Source organism: Myxocyprinus asiaticus, chromosome 25 (assembly GCF_019703515.2).
Source record: "Myxocyprinus asiaticus isolate MX2 ecotype Aquarium Trade chromosome 25, UBuf_Myxa_2, whole genome shotgun sequence".
Taxonomy (NCBI): domain Eukaryota; kingdom Metazoa; phylum Chordata; class Actinopteri; order Cypriniformes; family Catostomidae; genus Myxocyprinus; species Myxocyprinus asiaticus.
The window spans coordinates 13,367,779-13,387,704 of NC_059368.1; the positions used below are offsets into that span (position 1 = coordinate 13,367,779).

Sequence of the window (19,926 nt, forward strand, 5' to 3'; positions counted from 1 at the left end):
CCACAACTGCCAAAAGAATTGTTCGGTATACATAGAAAAACCCACAGGTAACCTCAGGAGAAATACAGGCTGATCTGGAAAAAGACTGTGTGGTTGTTTCAAGGACCTCAATACGATGATACTTGAACAAAAAATTTGCCAGAAAGAAGCCTTTACTGCACCAATGTCACAAAAAAGCCAGGTTACAATATGCCCGACAACACCTTGACACGCCTCACAGCTTCTGGCACACTGTAATTTGGAGTGACGAGACCAAAATAGAGCTTTATGGCCACAACCATAAGCGCTATGTTTGGAGAGGGGTCAACAAGGCCTATAGTGAAAAGAATACCATCCCTACTGTGAAGCATGGTGGTGGCTCACTGAATTTTTGGGGGTGTGTGAGCTCTAAAGGCACGGGGAATCTTGTGAAAATTGATGGCAAGATGAATGTTGCATGTTATCAGAAAATACCAGAGTATGAGACGCTCTGGACTTTCCAGCACGACAATGACCCTAAGCACAAGGTCAAGTTGACCCTCCAGTGGTTACAGCAGAAAAAGGTGAAGGTTCTGGAGTGGCCATCACAGTCTCTTGACCTTAATATCATCAAGATACTCTGGGAAGATCTCAAACGTGTGGTTCATGCAAGACGACCAAAGACTTTGCATGACCTGCAGGCATTTCGCCAAGACAAATGGGCAGCTATACCACCTGCAAGAATTTGGGGCCTCATAGACAACTATTACAAAAGACTGCACGCCGTCATTGATGCTAAAGGGGGCAATACACCGTATTAAGAACTAAGGGTATGCAGACTTTTGAACAGGGGTCATTTCATTTTTTTCTTTGTTGCCATGTTTTGATTGTGCCATTCTGTTATAACCTACAGTTGAATATGAATCCCATAAGAAATTTAAAAAAATGTGTTTTGCCTGCTCACTCATGTTTTCTTTAAAAATGGTACATATATTACCAATTCTCCAAGGGTATGCAAACATTTGAGCACGACTGTAACTGTTTCCCTAAGTTATGATATAGAAATTCAAAGCATCAAATTCACACATATAATGAATATAATGAAAATAACATCATTTAATTTTAGTCGTACAGGAAAAAAAATAGGCTGGAGTTTACAAGTCTTAGGAATTCTAAGAGCATATTTTATCATCCAAAATAACTTATTTCCGAGTAGCTTGTTTACACCGTCATGAGCAGTTTTTGATGAAACGATTATAATTATGTATATTAAATAAAATGCATAATCAATTCATACATATGATTTTTGTAATTAACATTATTTTATCTTAATAAATAAAGTGGATGGAGTTTAGAGTTTAAGGAATTTTGAGAGAATTTTAACATCCAAAGTTTTTTATTTCAGGATCTTATGTCAACTTGATTTGGGTTTGAAGAACAGGTAAGAAGTTATTTAAATATATAGCCTAATTAATACAATTCATAGCAATCAATTCACATATATGACATTTGTTACAAATATTTTATTAGACGGGGAAAATAAAGTGGTTGGAGCAGCTGCAAAATACGGGACGCCCGTCATCTGAACGCACATCTCATCTCCGCATCTGTTGTTTACAGTGTAAATAGCTTCATTGTTATGAGAGCAATCTAGTTTTGTTTTTTGAGCTGCTGTTCTTTTAAAAACTTTGATGCTGACATTATCCAACCCAACAGCCTCTGATGCTAGTAGTTCGTGGTTCGGTGCCAGCAAACCTTTGGCTGTTGGTGGAATAGGAGTATAAGACAATGATTGGGTGAATGCCAATGGTTGGCACCGGCCTACCCGGGCCGACCCGTGGCTACGCTAGTGCACTGCGCAAAACCAAGAGTTAAGGAAACTTTTCGTTTATGTGTTTTGAAAAGAAATAAACGTCTGATCTAAAAATATTATAAAATGGATACATACTATATACTGTGCATGCACAAGACTTGGCAGAATACACACTTTTGCCTCAACCAATGGCGTGAGTTTGAGGCAGGACTATCTGATTCACCGACCAATGGAAGGTGGATTAAAAATGGTTGTTATTTTTGCAATTTTATTTAGTGCCGCAGAAATTGCACACTTCATTTTTAAGTACCAATCCCCCAAAATAAAAAAATAATTAGCATTTCATGACTTCTGAAGTAATAACTTTTACAAAAATATATTGTGGTTGTACTATGGTACAGTAATGGCATCAGATGCTAATACCATGGTACCTTGATGATATACTGTGGTAATGATCACCATATTCATATACTATGGTATTTATATGGTACTCTAAAGCACTTCAAAGAATACCATCGTTTTACCATGGAACATGTCCAAGAACATGGTAATACCATAGTGCATTTTTTGTAAACAAAAAGGCATGCAAATCACTTGCAGTGGTCAAAAGATTCCACTTTAACAGTTTTTGGGCCTATGTGTTAGCACAAAACACAAAACAGTCCAAATTCTTGTAGGCTTTGGAACATGGTGAGGGAAAACCTGTTAAACATACTGCACGGCTTAATGAATGTATCATGTGGGAAACCCTGTCAAATCATTCCCCAACCTTCTATGGACTCAGTCAAGGGAAAAATAATAAAACGGTAGTATATGTATACGCATCTTTGCCAACTGGCCATAGATCTATTTCAATGAAAAGCCCCAGGAGCCTGCATGAATTCACTTTCACAATGGAAAAAAATAATCAGAACAATACAACATTGCTCTGGGTCACTGGTCTAGACTTGGTTGGCAAAGGAAACGTGAATGAATCATTCATGTGTCACTCAAGTTTGTGCATACATTTCACTGGAGGACGGTCACATTCCAGGGGTTTTCGCATATAATTGCAGCTTCACGTTCATGTTCCAACATACATGTGATTCTCATTATGTTATAGTACACTGTGATGGCCTCAAGGCTCCAATTACAATTCGTCAACACTAAATGTGGAATCCACATCACTGTCCTTATCAAACCATCAGTGACCGATGCGTCCAAAACAACTGTGTTTATGAACTGAACTTGGATTGTGCAAACAGCCAAATTTACCCCTCCCTCTCTTTTTACAAAGTTAGGCCGGGTTTTGAGCCTATACGGGCACCTTTTGAAATATGAATGCCGTAAAAATGTGTTAGTGTGTTATAAAGAAGCAAGCCATGCAGTCCCTTGTGAAGCAAAATTTGACCTTGGTGACAATAAACTTCTCCATGACTTAGGTCTTCGTGCCTATGATTGTCACAGCGGTGTTGAAATGTGAATGAATAAGTGTGTGTTAATGAGCTCATGAGTGAATGACCTATACAGTCGGCCTTTAAATAGTAAAGTCCCCACATATGAACACAATGCACAGCCATTTCCCTGTATGACATCATGTCCAGCAGCTCAACAGAGTTTCCTGACACTGCCCTCCTGAGACTTTCCACAGGAAAAGGGCACTCACACACTCTTTTGCATAAAACACATGCACATTGACGCACAATAGCTCTATCTCAGAAACATCCTGATCTGTGTGTGACAACAGAGCCTTAAACTGCTCTAATATCAGCATGCTTGCATCACAGTGAATTGCACCTGCCTGTAACTAGGCCCATTGCTATATATGGCTCTTACTGGCATTGCTACCTGCACACAGGCCTAAGAAAATTTGCTTGAAGGCATATTGGATTTGCATTTCTCTTGAAATCAGAGGACTAGAATAAGACAAGAAAATTGTAAAAGAGACAGCAAAGTCTAAATTAGTATCTTTGCACATTCATTAGATGTTCACCGAATCTAGTTAGCAAAATAAACCCATGTTGTTTTTTGCATTGTGTTCATTGGTCAGAAAGTTACACAATATGACAACAGGTTAAGCCAAACATTTTTCAGAGAAGAAAAGCTAGAGATTGTTCATTGTACTCACTTTCAATCTAGCATAAATAAGATAATTTACAGATATAAGTTGAACTCTGCAACTAAAATGTTTGCCTATTTGCCTCAACTCTGGCCTGAAAATTAATGTACTTCAAGTAAACATGAATAAGGCAATAATTCAGAAGGAAGTATCTATTAACAGTGTTAAATCATCAAGTAAGTGCAACATTTAAATAAGAAATATACAAATAAACATTTATATATTTCTAGATATTTTTTTAGCATTTGGGTCAATGACGTGATGCCCATTTTTTTTGTCCGAATCGATTAAGTCATTCAGAAATACATTAAAATGCAATTCACACAAAATCATTACTTGAATACACCTCTTCTATGCTGCCATATGCTGTTTTTTTTCTGGGGCTGAAAGCAAGGGCGTAGATTCCAGGGGGGATGGGGGGGTATATATTTATATTTATACCATGATCAATGGAAACATCTAAATGCTTCACGCTGCAACCCCTCAATGTTCAAGCCAAATCTACGCCATTGGCTGAAAGCAAAATGTATAATGTGGTATGTGGTGTATGTACGGAAACAGTAAAAAAAAAATCTAATTAAAAAAAAACTCTCATTAAAAGCTTTTCGAAAAAATAAATGTTGGCATGAGTAGTGCAGAATAAGCGTTTTATTACTATTTCTTAAAAAAAAATAAACAAATAAATAAATAAATAAAACAGTGAAAGAGTTTAAAGTATTACTAATATCTGATAAACTTTTGTCCACCAAATCAAGTCAGGTAGTGTAACCAACATATAGGTTGCCATTTTGTTGTCATGTGACCAAAAAACAAACAAACAATAAAAAAACTAAAAAACAGAGAGGACCCTTTTAGACACTCAAGGCTCTGTGTGAAACAAAAAATCTCTGATATTTTGACATTTTTATGAAAAGGCACATTTTGTTGAGGTCACGTGGCATAGCCCTTAGAAAATGTATTGATATTCTTGACTCAAAAATTCATGATATTTAAAAAATAAATAAATAAAATAAATATCCTTGAAAAATATGCCTTATATATATATATATATATATATAAAAAATGAATACATAAGTTGTGTACACTCATGTATTCAAGGTGCAAGGAAAGTATTTTAATACCTTTCACTTCATGGTTAAACCATTAAACCATTAAAGGTTTATTTATAGAAAAAGCATTACTGTAGCACGTTAATGCATCTTTTGATGTAAAATTGTATTATTAATATTTGTTGCAATTAACATTAACCAAGAATAACAAATGCTGTGCTGTTCATTGTTAGTTCATGTTTACTATTAACAAATAAAACCTTATTTTTAAGTGTTGCCAATCAAGCTGTGATGGGGGATCTATATAGTTTTGCAAAGATGTGTATTTAGAGATGCATGTTCATGCAAAAAACCAACAGAGGCCTAAGATTCCACCAGGTGCAACATCCAAATGCCCATGATTAGTTTGTTTACCTGTGGCCGTTGTCAAAATGAAAGCACACTGAGCAGGCCACATTTGACTGTATCCACCTTGTTTCAGCAGTAAGACTCATTAAGGTGAGCCTCACATTCCACATTCATGCACAAACCAGTCCTGCGATGATGTCATCTTCACTTCTGTTCTGTCCCCCAACCCCCTCGAAAATAACTGAACGTGTTTACAGTCCAGGAACTTTGTCTTTTTAAGCAACTGGCCAATGTGAGGTCATGAAACAATAGTTTTTCTTGCCTCTCACATGCTAATTGTTTAAAGGTTCACTGTGACAACCGGGCGTCAATATACAGGTGTAGTTTACAAACAACGTGTGGCGTGCAAAGCATGAAATAACTCTTACCCCAGTCGAGGAACTCCAAAATATTCTTCTCTCTTCTAAGAGGGGAATTATTGCACTCATCATAAAGGCAGACAAGAATATCCAACAGGGTCTCCACACTGAAGCACTGGCCGCTGGACTGAGACGGGCCATCTAAAATCAGTTTCTCCAGTTTCTTCAAACGCACCTCTCCAGACATGGTTTCAAATGGTGTTGATGTCTCACAGTATGGTGAATATTTGCTTACACGGTAGCCAATGTGAAACTGGGACCGGCTTCAGTGGTCTCTCCTATAAGAAAAGGACAAACTTTAAGGCTCAAGGCAAGCTAAAATGATTGTCAAGCTTCAGCAGATCAATCATGGTCCTCCTCGCGCCAGTGCGTCCATCATATCACTCCACAACATCACGAATTTGCAGTCCTTATGTGCATTAAAGAGAAGTTCCAGCCATAAACCCTGCCCTAGTCGGTGGATTTGACGTACTATATAACCTTGTGTATTCCTTTGTCTTCTCCAGATTTCAGCCTCTCCTTTAAGGGACACTTTTCCACATAATAAGTCACCAAAGAAGTTTAAAGCAATCCTCTGAAATATAGTGATATCTGTGGTTATCCATTATGCAGTAACAAAAGCGCATCAGCATTACGGGATCTGCATTGCTACAAAGCTCCATATGCCCCTCCTCTGGCAGGACTGCGAAAGCCTTAGCAAGCTGTTTTTTTACCTTTACATTTTTCCTCTTATATGGACCGCGCTGTCCTCAAAACGGTGACTGAGGGCGCACACGCTGGTTTCGAAAATAAAGTGATATGCACTTGTCGAGAGAAGGTTTGTGGCGGAGAGGAGAAAATGTGCGTCCTCAGTCATGTCGGTGGAGGACTCTGCCTTTCCCTGCTGCTGCTGCTCCCAGTCGCCGTGTGTCTGTCTCACAGCTCGCTGCTGCTGCTGCAGGCAAAACCCGACATCATCATGGCGACCGTCACTGCATCTACTGCGGGGAATGGAGGAATCCACTGGACCAGAGGCATATGGAATAGAGTAGACTAGAGTACTTAATTGCCATAGGCTATACAAGTACAGTTACATTTTTGTATGTACGTTTAACTCCCAAGGCATTGACAAAATAGAAATAAATATAGTAGGCTAATGTAAAAGCCCCACAGTACAATGTGTGCAATATTGTGAATGGGAACTGCCAATGGTTATTATGGTTAGCTCATTCATTCACTGGGGAACATGTTCTCTTAAGTATTGATGAGGAGGGTAGGCTAAGAAGAGATTGTTACAGAAAACTTTGAAATAATAATAATTTTGTCTGTTTAACCTAAAGAAACTTGTTTGTTTTACACATTTCTCTTATAATTCTGCATAGATATTAAAGGAATATTCCAGGTCCAATACAGGTTAAGCTCCATCGACAGCATGTGTGGCATAATGTTGATTACCACAAAAATTTGACTTGTCTCTCTTTTCCTTTAAAAAAAAAAAAAAAAAGCACAAATCTGAGTTACAGTGAGGTTCTTACGATGGAAGTGAATGGGGGCCAATCTGTAAACGTTAAAATACTAACTGTTCCACAAGACGTAAACAAAATGCATGTTAAAATGATTTTAGTGTGATAAAAATGCTTACCAACCTTTTCAGTGTAAAGTTATATCCAACTTCGTTGCCATGAGGACATAACGCCATAAACCAAAAAACAACATAAAAACTATGATTTAAACAACTTTAAAGCTCAAATAATACATGAGGTTTACAGGGGAATTAATGGAAGTGCTTTTATAAAATTATAAGCTTCTGCCTTTACAGGAAAAGGGCACTCACACACTCTTTTGCATAAAACACATGCACATTGACGCACAATAGCTCTATCTCAGAAACATCCTGATCTGTGTGTGACAACAGAGCCTTAAACTGCTCTAATATCAGCATGCTTGCATCACAGTGAATTGCACCTGCCTGTAACTAGGCCCATTTACACCCTCCAAAATGTGGCCCCATTCACTTCTATTGTAAGTGCCTCACTGTTACCTCATCTTTTGCATCTTCTTTTTTTGGATTTTCTCCCCTTTTCTCCCCAATTTGGCATGCCCAATTCCCAATGCGCTCTAGGTCCTCGTGGTGGCGTAGTGACTTGCCTCAATCCGTGTGGTGGAGGATGAATATCAGTTGCCGATGCATCTGAGACCGTCAGTCCGCTCATTTTATCACGTGGCTTGTTGAGTACGTTACCGTGGAGACCTAGCGCGTGTGGAGACTCACACTATTCTCCGGCATGCCCAATTCCCAATGCGCTCTAGGTCCTCGTGGTGGTGTAGTGACTTGCCTCAATCCGTGCGGCGGAGGATGAATATCAGTTGCCGATGCGTCTGAGACCGTCAGTCCACTCATTTTATCACGTGGCTTGTTGAGTACGTTACCGTGGAGACCTAGCACGTGTGGAGGCTCACAATATTCTCCGCAGCATCTATGCACAACTCACCATGCGCCCCATCGAGAGCAAGAACCACATTATGCAACCACGAGGATGTTAACCCACCCTAGCAACCGGGCCAATTGGTTGCTTAGGAAGCCTGACTGGAGTCACTCAGCACACCCTGGATTTGAACTTGCGACTCCAGGTGTGGTAGTCATTGTCTTTACTTGCTGAGCTACCCAGGCCCCCTTTCTTTCTTTTCTTTTTTTTTTTTTTTTTTTTTAAAGAAAAGGAGGGATGTGTCGAAATAATTTTTTGGTGGTAATCAAATATACCACAAATGCTGTGGATTGAATTTAACATAATATTATACAGAGTATTAATCCTTTAATAAATCTGACATCTGTGTCCAACTTCATAGAAAAACTAAGAACAGTAGCCTATATGAAACTGGACAAAGTAGGCTTGACACGTCTTTCTTTACACTTTACACCATGAAAACAGCAACAATAAAATATAATCTTGATGCTTTCCCTCATTCCTCAATAGGTCTGTTCAATATAATTGAAAATTATATTTATCGTTTTGTCATTTTATGTTTGGATAAGATTCCTTATACATGTTATTGTCCATTCATTAGGATAGGTTTAGTAGGCTATACAGCCTGCCTTATTCCTCAGTTATGGACACAATCATGATGTTATGCTTTAAAAACATGAGCATTCTCGCCCTCTTGTGTATAATAGTCTTCATTGCAATTGCAGGGCTTCTATTTCACAAATATAAAGCTTCTCATATTTTAGTCTATGAATTCATTCCAGATATGCGATTGTAAAATATTCGATTATATGTATATTTTAAAATATTTCAATGGCAACTTATCCATCTTTTAAACACCTTATAAATTAGCTGTGTTGTGGGAATAAGCCCATGCAAAAATATAGGCTAGCTATTATACTTGCCAGCCTGCCAGGAAATGTAGCCTATTCATTTGCAAGGTGTTTAAGTACACGTCAGTTGTCTCTGTCATAGCACAGCTGTTCACGTGTTAGCGTTTGCCATTTGAGAACACGACCTCTTCTTGAGGTTTATTTCATAAACATTCTCATATGAATCTGAATCTGACAACTGCCACACCAGGCCTAATAAGGTGCTAATCATGTCTTTCATGTCTAAACATTTGATGTAGGACCAAACTCCGACAGGATGTAAAGAATGTTGAGCAGGAAGTTAACGTTCAATTATTAATTTTGTAGCATACTGACCGTGAGAATTCGCCCATACAATAAACATCCCGAAATACGTTTAATTTTAAGTTTTAAATTTTTAAAAAATAATTTGCATATGCATTTTCACGATCATGACCCTGATCACTGACAGAAAGAATTATCATCGCAGCGATGTTTACAGTCATTACCTTGATGACGTAGATAGAATTGTTTGTTGTTTTATCAAACTGAGGCGGGATCCGTTTGAATTGGACTGTCTTTCGTATATAGTAGAGAGGTGTTAATTAGCGTATGTTTTGTTGATTGGCGTGTAGCTCCAACCTTTGATTAAGGAATATACTACCCGTGAGAATTAGAAGGTACTTATTTTGACCAAAGGGCCTCAAAATAATCGACAAGGGAAGGAGAGAAGACTGACACAAGTCACCCAAAGATTCAGCACTTCAAATTACTGATGCACGGATCATGTGTATTGTACAAAACAGCAGCTGGGAAGTCAGATAGACCCCTAGACTGTTGACAATAAAGTAACTAACATGACAATTAAGTAAAAAAGTTGAAAATATATATACCCTACACTCAGAAAAAATAATAATAATAATAATAATTATATATATATATATATATATATATATATATATATATATATATATATATATATATATATATATATATTAGCCTATTTTTAATACTGAAGCATTTCAATTAAAGAACAAAATTCCATAAAATTGAACTGTGTAATTTTGAAACAAAATACAATTAATACAACTTTTTTCTTTTTTTTCTTTTTTATTACTCATTTTCATTTGATGGAATTTTGTTATGCAGTTGAAATGTGTAAATCTTGAAATTATTATTATTATTATTATTATTATTATTATTATTATTTTGAGTGCATATGTAAAGCTACCTCTGCAAAGATGTTTAAACAACAAATAAACCTGAAACTTAATTCATGCCAATTTGTCATTACAGCAGCAGGTATTTAGACTATTTAAATTTTGTTTAGTGGTCCACGTGGATTTTATTTATTTATTGCACTTTTTGTAGTTCAGAAATATTACAAGATGGTCAAATATTTAAAACCACTTTCTAAAAGGAACATTCTTGCCTTGTGTTTCACCACACAGTCTGTATTCAGTTATCATTTTTGTGATTTTTTGTGAATGGGCCAAGCATAAACAGATGACTAATTAATCATCTCTTGCAGCAAGTATGTTAATACTCCTCTGGGCTCAAACAGTGAGCTCTTTTGTCTGGTTCTGCATTTGTATTGCATTAATTTGCCTCCATCTCCAGCCAGTCATTTGTCATCTGTTCTTCCTGTGAGCTTCTTTAGTCTGTCTGACATCTTAGAGCAAATAGAGGGGCCAATACACATACTCAGACACTGGGCCCTCAGTGCCACTAGCCCCTCTTCTAATGTTAGTGTGACCAAACAAGGCATGGCAAATCTGGCAATGGAATCAGATAATCACCAACCTGTGAAGAGCCTCCCAATCCACATCCATACCGCAACCCTGGATTAAACAAGTCTGTTTGCCTAATAATTTTAATCTGTGCATAAAGCAGAAGGATGGTGGTCTTCGAATAAGCATCTAATCCCTCAGCCCACCCAAATGATGATAGGCTCACAGTGAGGTTGATCAACAGAATAGCTTTTAGATGGAGAGACTGAAAAGTCCAGACTCTTGCCAGACTAGGAATGTTTTACAATGTCCAGGGGAATGTACACATGAGGAACAAGGGTGCTACATCAACATGCACATGCAAAGAAGGGTGAGTTCTGGGTTCACTATGTCTAGAAAGTCATCGGTAAATCCAGACAAGAACACCATGTGATAATGATAAAGATGACATTAAATGCAAGTAGAGCAGGTAGTTTCTCCATACATTATATTAAATATTGCTCATTTAATAGAGAATAGATCTTGTGATTTCACAGTTTTATCATATTATTTAAAATAAAAACTTTATTTTATTTAAAAAAAGGTTAAATGTTATTTATGATCACCCTTTTGAAATAAAGTAAATCAGTTGCATCAAACTATATTGAGTTTAACTGCTTGATATATAATTGATACTTTTGTACTTAATGATATTTGTACTCATATCTAATTTATTTATTAATCAATATGTGTAATAAAGATTGACACTATCTATCTGTCTATCTATCTATCTATCTATCTATCTGTCTGTCTATCTATCTATCTGTCTATCTATCTATCTATCTATCTATCTATCTATCTATCTGTCTGTCTATCTATCTATCTATCTAACTATCTGTCTGTCTATCTATCTATCTGTAAATAAAAATCTATTTTGAACATGAACAATTGTCTTGATATCTATTAGGCCTTTATATTATAATATACACACAGTATACACGTAATAGGCCTATATATACATGTTTTGTAGAAATAGCAAATTCTTGATTTTTATGAATGAATGATTTTATATGAATTAGAAGTCTAGTTTGAAGTTAATATTTTCGATGAAACGTTACTTTCATGCATCACCTTCCCTCTGATGTCAGTCGCCACCCCTTTGTCAAAGTGAGAGCAACTGGGGGTCTGATGGGTGCATATAAGGACGGGCCGCTGTCAAAGCAGGGCCATTTCATCCCGAGAACAGGACCGCTTCAGAGTCTCTGCACCTAGAAGAATAACGCAATGATGTTTTCTATCCGTGCCGCTTGTCTTCTTTGCGCAGCGCTTTTCGCTATGGTGAAGGGTTTTACCCATGAAGATATGAAGGATGCCATGCTGAAGAAACTGGGACTTAGCGAGGTTCCGAAAATTCACAAGAGGGACCTGGAGAACCTTTTAATTCCAGCGCACATTAAGAACAAATATACATCCATGCTGAAACTGCACCACGCAAGGAAGCGCCGCTCCCTTCCCAGTTTAGCTGGCATCCTGAGAGGAATCCCTGGTAATGCAGGTAAGATTACATTGCAAAATGAAAATGCAAAAAAAAAAAAATGCAAAAAAAAAAAAAAAACAAAAACAAAAAAAAGTGTATATGTGTGTATACATTTTTTTCATATATATATATATATATATATATATATATATATATATATATATATATACATATACACACACACACACACACACACACTATAAAAAGCCACTTGCCAAGTAAATTCTAAAATAAGTCGTTAAATGAATAGCTTTTGTATTTGCCAGACATCTCTGGAGAGTTTGTATACTCTGACAGGACACGTCAACGTGTCGTCTTTGAAATGAAATCAAGGATCCCGGAGAACAGCGAAGTGACCATGGCAGAGCTGAAATTATACAAGAAAGCTCCACACAAACGCTCCATGCCGGAAAGAAAGGGCCACCGACCCGTCAACAACGCCCGAGTGAGCATCTACTGGGTGGAAACCCTGGAAGACGGGTCAAACCGAACTTCACTCGTGGACTCAAGGTAAACACAGAGAGACAGCCACAGACAGTCATTATTCTTCCATCAGTATGGTAATTGCTGATTGGCGTGCTAATTGCCCAACCATTACCTCCTCAGGTTGATTCCCATTCGCGAGACCGGCTGGAAGAGCTTTGATGTCACCCAGGCGGTGCAGTATTGGTCGAAGAGTCGCATGGAGATGCCAATGCACCTTGAGGTGTGGATCGAGGGCGAGAGACCCGGCAGTTACGCGGCAGAGATGGCCAAGTGTGTCCACTTCACAACTCAGGATCCAAATGACAACACTCTGGGAAAACCAGAGCTGGTTCTTTACACGCTCAACCTCGAAGAGTTTGGGTAAGCGTGGCGTCGTTTTCTAAAGTATATATATATATGTACAGTCTATTTCACACTTTTCACCACAATGTACATACAGTATAATTGCAAAAAAAGTTTAGAATGCTTAACATATCAATATAGACCTACTTGAAAAAGTGAATCAAAATTTCATGACATCAGTTTTGGAATGAACAAATAAAAAATAAATAAAAAAAGTGTTATGCATTATAATACAATATGCTACTGTTTGTTAAAGGAATATTCTGGGTTTCATAAAAGTTAAGTGTAATTGACAGCATTTGTAGAGTAATGTTTACTACAAAAACTGATTTCGTGTTCCAGTGAGGCACTTACAATGGAAGTGAATGGGGCCAATTTTTGAATGTTAAAATACAGTTTCCAAAGTATAGCCACAAGACGTAAACAGTATGCTATTTCTGTATAAAGTTATATCCAATATTTCAACTTTGTTACCATTATGACAGCGTGGAACAGTAGCCTATAGTCTGCAGGAAAAACGAAGATCTAAACAACTTAAAGGAATATTCCGGGTTCAATACAAGTTAAGCTCAATGGTCAGCATTTGTGGCATAATGCTGATTTCCACAAAAAAAAAAAAAAAAAAAAAAAAAAAAAAAAATATATATATATATATATATATATATATATATATATATATATATATATATATATATATATATTTGCAAATCATCCCCCTTTTCATAAAAAAAAAAAAGGTACAAATCTAGTTACAGTGAGGCAATGGAAGTGAATGGGGTCAATCTGTAAACATTAAAATACTTACGGTTTCAAAAGTATAGCTACAAGACTTAAACAATAAACGTGTTAATGTGATTTTAGTGTGGTTAAATCGCACACTAATCTTTTCTGTGTGAAGTTATAGACAATATTTCAACTTCGTTGCCATGACGACGTAACGCGGTTAACACTAAAACCCTAAAACAACCGTAAAATTAAATGTTATACAGCTTTACAGCTTAAATAACATACAAGTTTTAACAGAAGAATTAATGTAAGTGCTTTTATAAAATTATATGCTTCACATTTAAAAATCACTGTAATGATTTTTGCTTCATTTTTTAAGAAAAGGAGGGACCAGTCGAACTAATTTTTGCCACAAATGCTGTCGATTGAGCCTAACTTGTATTAAACTCGGGAATATTCCTTTAACGTTATTGACAGGAAAAGTTCCTACTTATGAATAAAAATGGATGTATTTAATTTAAGAATGACAATGTGTTAATGTTTTTCCATTCTTCACCTTACAGGTCTAGTGGAGACTGTGAAACCAACAAAGACAATGAAATGTGCTGCAGGGAGAAATACTTCATTAATTTCCGAGCCCTTACTTGGACCCAGTACTGGATCATCGAACCATCCGGTTATCAGGCATTCAGGTGCACTGGCGGCTGCCGGCAACCCAAGCGTAACTATGGTTACGGAGAGAGAAAATGCGCCGTTGTGGAGAGCGCGCCACTACCCATGATGTATTTGGTGAAAAGGGGAGACTATACAGAGATTGAGGTAGCTGAGTTTCCCAATATGATTGTTGAAAAGTGTGGATGCACAATGGATAATATTTCAGTTGTATGAATATGCCATTTTGCCATCAGCCGGTCTTCATGACGCACAGTACTTCAAATCTTATTAGTGGCCGTTTACGGCAAAAAGCTTTCGGTATGAACTGACCCTTAGAGCAAGGGTGTTGGCAACTTAACCCTTATAAGATACCTCAAGCACTTTGTATAAAATTGTAAATATTATGTTGATATGCATTTATTTTTTGCATTTGTATATGACGCCACATACAGTGATCAGATTGAGATGTTATATTTTGAGCAGTAAATAGAACGTTGAAGAATGTTGTATATTTCACTATGACTGAATATAAATTAAACTATTTTTCATTGAGACTTCTCTCTTCTAGTTTTGTGATTTCTCTCTTAGACGTTTAGAATAGACGTTTGCATATTCCAGTATTTGCAGCCGGTCACACGGAGAGCAGACGTAAACATACAAGCCAGCTATGTTTTGTTTACTCTGCACCAGGGGTGTAGCAGTCATTTTAACAGTGTGTAAAATTAGCTGCAAAAATAAAGGGCATCTTGAGGAGCACTTGCTTCTGTGTCACACATGACAATAAAAGACTGAGCGCAAGCTGGTCCTGAATAAATTATTTAATCAATTACAATAATGACAATTGTGCATGTGCACAATTTTTTATTTTTTACTATGTGCTTGTGCATTGTGGGATTTAAATGTATCCAAGTGGCTCCAGTGTTTTGACTATGTTCACCAAAATTCGTTCAGATCCATTTAATGATTCAGTGACCATTTCTGGTGATGCCAGGTGGTGACAAATGAGTGTCTTGTGTGAAATTAGTTAGTCACTGAATCAATGATCAAAAGGAAATTTTAATCCTTTAAAATGTGTATGTCTACAGACCTAAAAAGAGATTTCAGTAGAGGTTTTAAGCATCATAATAACAAAGCAAATCTATAATTTCCCTTCAGTTTGTGAGCTGCGACTTTTTATCAAAAGACAACAATAATAGTCTTATAATAAGTGTGAGTTTCCATAACATCCATACATTTTCATGTATAAAAAAGTGTATCTACAAATATATTCACTTCAGTAAAATGCCTAAGTGTTCTAAGAACACAGCAGATCTATCTTTTTTCCTACAGTTTGTCGACTGCACACCAACATAGAGGTAAAAAACAGGAGCTGATATTTAAAAATAGCTTTACATATTTAACACAGATGTAGTAATCTGCTTTAATTGGCTAAAACAACCGATCAAAATATTACCTCACAAACATACTGTAAAAAGCATAACTTAATGAAGACTCATGAACTGATATAAACTCCACTTACAATGTGTGCTTAATAGAAGGATTGTCCTTTGTACGTTTTTGTCTGCAGTGCATTTCACGTAATGCTGCCAGTCAAGAATGATATGCCGTAAAATAACTCTCATTTGTGTGTTCCTCATCTCTAATTTAGATCAACATCAATGCCAATAAAAAACATGGATAAATGGGCATTGTTGAAAGCAGCTTTGTAGAAATGAATGGAGCTGCATTGATTAGACTCTCTGACTGATGGCCTGTTACTTAATGGTTGTTTCGGCTCATGAAACTCACCTGTGATTGGTGGATGGTTGCTCAATCAGCCCAAAGTAAGAAAAACGCAAAGAATACTGTATACAAATCCACTATTTGGACTCTGAATGGGTTTATCTTGGAAAAGTGCAGGGGACAAAAATCAACTTTTTAAAGAGAGCAGGGGACGTGTCCCCCACGGCTGCTACGCACCTGCTCTGCACACACAAGTTCATTTAATGGGGTTAAGTGCAAAGTTCTTTATTTTAAATTACTTACATAAATAGCATTATAATTGAGAAATTGGTTCTGATTTATACAATGAGTTAACCCTCATACAATTTACCTTGGTATTCGTATTGTAGCCTACTTTATGTCAAAAGACATTAGGCTACCAAAAATTTTTGTCACCACTGTATAAATTATTGTGGGAAATTAATGTGGGATCACTTTAAAGCAGTGTGGGGAGCTTCTCTTTGTCATATTAATTTCTATTAAAGACATTAAAGGGATAGTTCACCCAAAAATGAAAACTCTCTCATCATTTACTCAACCTCATGCCATCCCAGAGATGTATGACTTTCTTTCTTTGGCAGAACACAAATGAAGATTTTTAAAAGTATATTTCAGCTCTGTAGGTCCATACAATGCAAGTGAATTGGTGCCAAAATTTTTATGCTCCAAAAAGCACATAAAGGCATCATAAAAGTAATCCATACAACTCCAGTGTTTTAGTCCATATTTCTAGAAGTGATATGATAGGTGTGGGTAAGAAACAGATCAATATTGAAGTCCATTTTTGCTTGAAATTCTTCTCACTGCCCAGTATGGGGCAGTATGTATGAAGAACGTGAATCACCAAAAACACAAGAAGAATGTGAAAGCGATCTGCTTCTCACCCACACCTATCATATCGCTTCTGAAGATATTGATTTAACCACTGGAGTCTCATAGATTACTTTTATGCTGACTTGTGTGATTATTTTGAACTTCAGAATTTTGGCAACCATTCACTTGCATTGTATGGACCAAAAGAGCTGAGAAATTATTCTAAATATCTTTGAGTTCAGTACATGAAAGAAAGTCATATACATCCGTAATGGCATATGGGTGAGTAAATGAGAGAATTTAAATTTTTGGGTGAACTATCACTTTTAAGATAAAAATACCTGTAAGATGCACTGTAGTAGCCCAACCTTTTGATATTTTGGTGAGAATGGTTACCATTTACACATTTTTGTAAGGGAAATGGTGCATGATAATAAAGTTGTCATGTAATAATCAGTTATCATATCGTCTGATTAGAAAGTAGTTCAGAGAACATTTCAATGAGTAAGAACATTCAGTGGTTTATCTCAGATGTTTATTCCATTATTTAATTACACATTTCCTTACATTACGAAATACTCGAACATTCATCGTTTTGGAAAAATCAATATCAAAATACAAATATTGTTAACTGGACAACCGGCCATCTCTCCACAACACAGAGCCACAATATTTTTAAGGATTACTTAGTAAAGGAACCTTTCATCTTCAAAATAGTGTCTTTTGCACAAGCGTATCTGCTTACAGTACAACAGTATCATCAAAGTTTACATGCCATGTTTAAAAATCACTCCTTTCTTTTGAGGGAATGGGTCATCATCTAATCCCACAGGAAATCACTCAGAGAACAAAAAACAAAACAAAAACATCCCTAAATAAGTTAACCTTATGTCAACATACAGTATAGAATCATTATATAGTTCATCAAAACAACTGAAATGATCAAATACACAAATTGTTGTTAAAAATAGCTGCTCAATTCATTTGGCCATTTTATAAGAAATATCTTCATTCAGAAATCAAGGGCCTGTCTTTATGTAAACATACAGTATTATCCCTTTATTTAATGTATCTGTGTATATGTACGGGATGAATTTGAGTATTTAAAAAAATGCAGATATGTAGGTGAATTAAGACCACTACAAATGTCATAGCAGTTAAATTCAGAACAAAATTCTAATGACCTTGAAATCTGCAAAGCTCCTCCCAGCATAACATTGATAATCCTTTGAGACATTTATTGCATATATATATATATATATATATATATATACACATATATATATATATATATATATATACATATACATACACACATAAAATAACTTGCTTATGTGCTGTCTGTTAGATCTAAAATGGCAGGTTTCTAATAAAGTTTGACAAATGAATCTCATGAGCAAAGGTTACAAATAGTCTAAAGATTGCTCTATTATACTGATGTGCTGCAGGAATGGGTTAACTGCATTGTTAAATAGAGAATAAATTGAACCCTCACTCTCATCAATACATATCAATATTTTAAGTAATTTCAAGATTTGTTGCCTCTAGATGTTACGAAATGTTAACCGTACTGGTCAGCTTAGTGGAGCTATCCTGAATAAGTTGATAATTACCAAAAGTAATGCCCAGAGATTCCTTCCATTTTGTGATAGTAATAAGTTTGTTAGGCAATAACAAAATAGTTGACTGTCAATTAGGAGTCAAAGCCATAAGGTAATTGTTTTATGTTAAGGACGGCACACAAGTTCAATCAATATCCAAGTCTCACTGTGACATCTCTAGGTTTAACAGATAATACAAAAGAGCAGAAATTTACTTTAAAACAGGGGTTCTCAATGGGGGCGGTACTGTATCCCAGAAGGCGTTCAAACGATGCAAGGAGGGGCTGAGAGCAAATTAGTAGAGAGAGGGGCGTTAGGTTACAAATGGGGGGCGGTTATCAGTCATATTAATCAAATCAATGCTCAAGTTCCTCTTTGCATAAAAACTTTTATCTAGACTTGGAGTAAATCAGTTCTCCATTATGTGGGTTTGTGCGCATTTGTACCACAGTTCATCTGATTCTGAACTGTCTGGTTTAGCAGTGTCAAATAGACAGGCAGAGTCACAACCTCGGCTAATGGACCTATATGGCTCTGTAGATAGATATGGCTCAATGTACAGAGCAGAGCAGGGGCATTTTTACTCGCAGACCAGTCTCAAACTCTTAAACGCGCACCGTTTATCATTATAGCACTGCGAGAATCAGTGAAGCAAGGTGCGAGATTCGGAAACCATTTGAATTCTGCACAGAATTCTACATCACCACTCTTGAATTTACTATAGTATCACTAACTGTAATTTAGGCAGAAATATATTCATTACAAATATTATTATATCACTACTTCAGCTCTATTAAATTGGTCATAGTCTACATTAGGGGAGTGAGAATATAACTCATTTTTGATACAACTTAATGTTTATATTTTTCATTTATTGTTTTTACATGTGTTTAGGGTAGGCCTACTGTTGCAAAACTGCCATAGTTTGTTTGATAGATGTTACATCTAACCATGGTAGTGAAGATCCATGCTTCCATGTGCTTACCATGGTCTACAAACACCACTGTTAAAACTATGACTATGAATAAAAAAATAAAATAAAGAAAAAAGGCTAAAATATATTTTTTTTGTAACTGGTTTTGTTTGCCTTCAGAAATTCCAAGAGATGACTGAATTTAAATCAATAAGAACCTGATGAAAAAGTTCCAACTCAGTCATGTCAGAATAATTTAGCCAAATAAATTAGGTGTTAACTTTTTGCAGATGTTATAGATACCTTACTGTTGTGAATACCAGAAAATGTACATCCGTATCCAAATCAAAATCAATGCTGTACTGTAGAATGAGCATTTCAGTGGG

General features: G+C 36.4%; 2 protein-coding genes across 6 annotated transcripts in view; one reads left to right on the top strand and one right to left on the bottom strand.

Moving 5' to 3' along the window:
* Positions 1 to 6,569, bottom strand: part of cdc42bpab (CDC42 binding protein kinase alpha (DMPK-like) b) — a 93,540-nt gene extending 86,971 nt beyond the window's left edge. For 4 of the 5 annotated variants that reach the window (XM_051655060.1, XM_051655058.1, XM_051655059.1 and 1 more), the window contains exon 1: positions 5,695 to 6,569. In XM_051655060.1, coding sequence (XP_051511020.1) covers positions 5,695 to 5,872 — 178 coding nt within the window. In that variant the 5' untranslated portion in view covers positions 5,873 to 6,569. The remainder of the gene's footprint in view (positions 1 to 5,694) is intronic. The other variant, XM_051655056.1, reaches the window with a different exon arrangement.
* A 5,425-nt stretch (positions 6,570 to 11,994) lies between these two features.
* lft1 (lefty1) lies at positions 11,995 to 14,929 on the top strand. Its single transcript, XM_051655545.1, has 4 exons — positions 11,995 to 12,262; positions 12,511 to 12,754; positions 12,851 to 13,090; positions 14,362 to 14,929. The coding sequence occupies exons 1-4, from the start codon at positions 11,995 to 11,997 to the stop codon at positions 14,684 to 14,686; spliced, it is 1,077 nt and encodes a 358-aa protein (XP_051511505.1). The 3' UTR covers positions 14,687 to 14,929.
* Positions 14,930 to 19,926: the final 4,997 nt, after the last annotated feature.

What these genes read in the sequence shown, in the direction of transcription:
- lft1 (XM_051655545.1), top strand. Translation starts at nt 11,995, where the DNA reads ATGTTTTCTATCCGTGCCGCTTGTCTTCTTTGCGCAGCGCTTTTCGCT. An exon ending in AGGAATCCCTGGTAATGCAG is followed by an intron (nt 12,263 to 12,510) that starts GTAAGATTACAT and finishes TGTATTTGCCAG; the next exon opens with ACATCTCTGGAGAGTTTGTA. An exon ending in CTCAACCTCGAAGAGTTTGG is followed by an intron (nt 13,091 to 14,361) that starts GTAAGCGTGGCG and finishes TTCACCTTACAG; the next exon opens with GTCTAGTGGAGACTGTGAAA.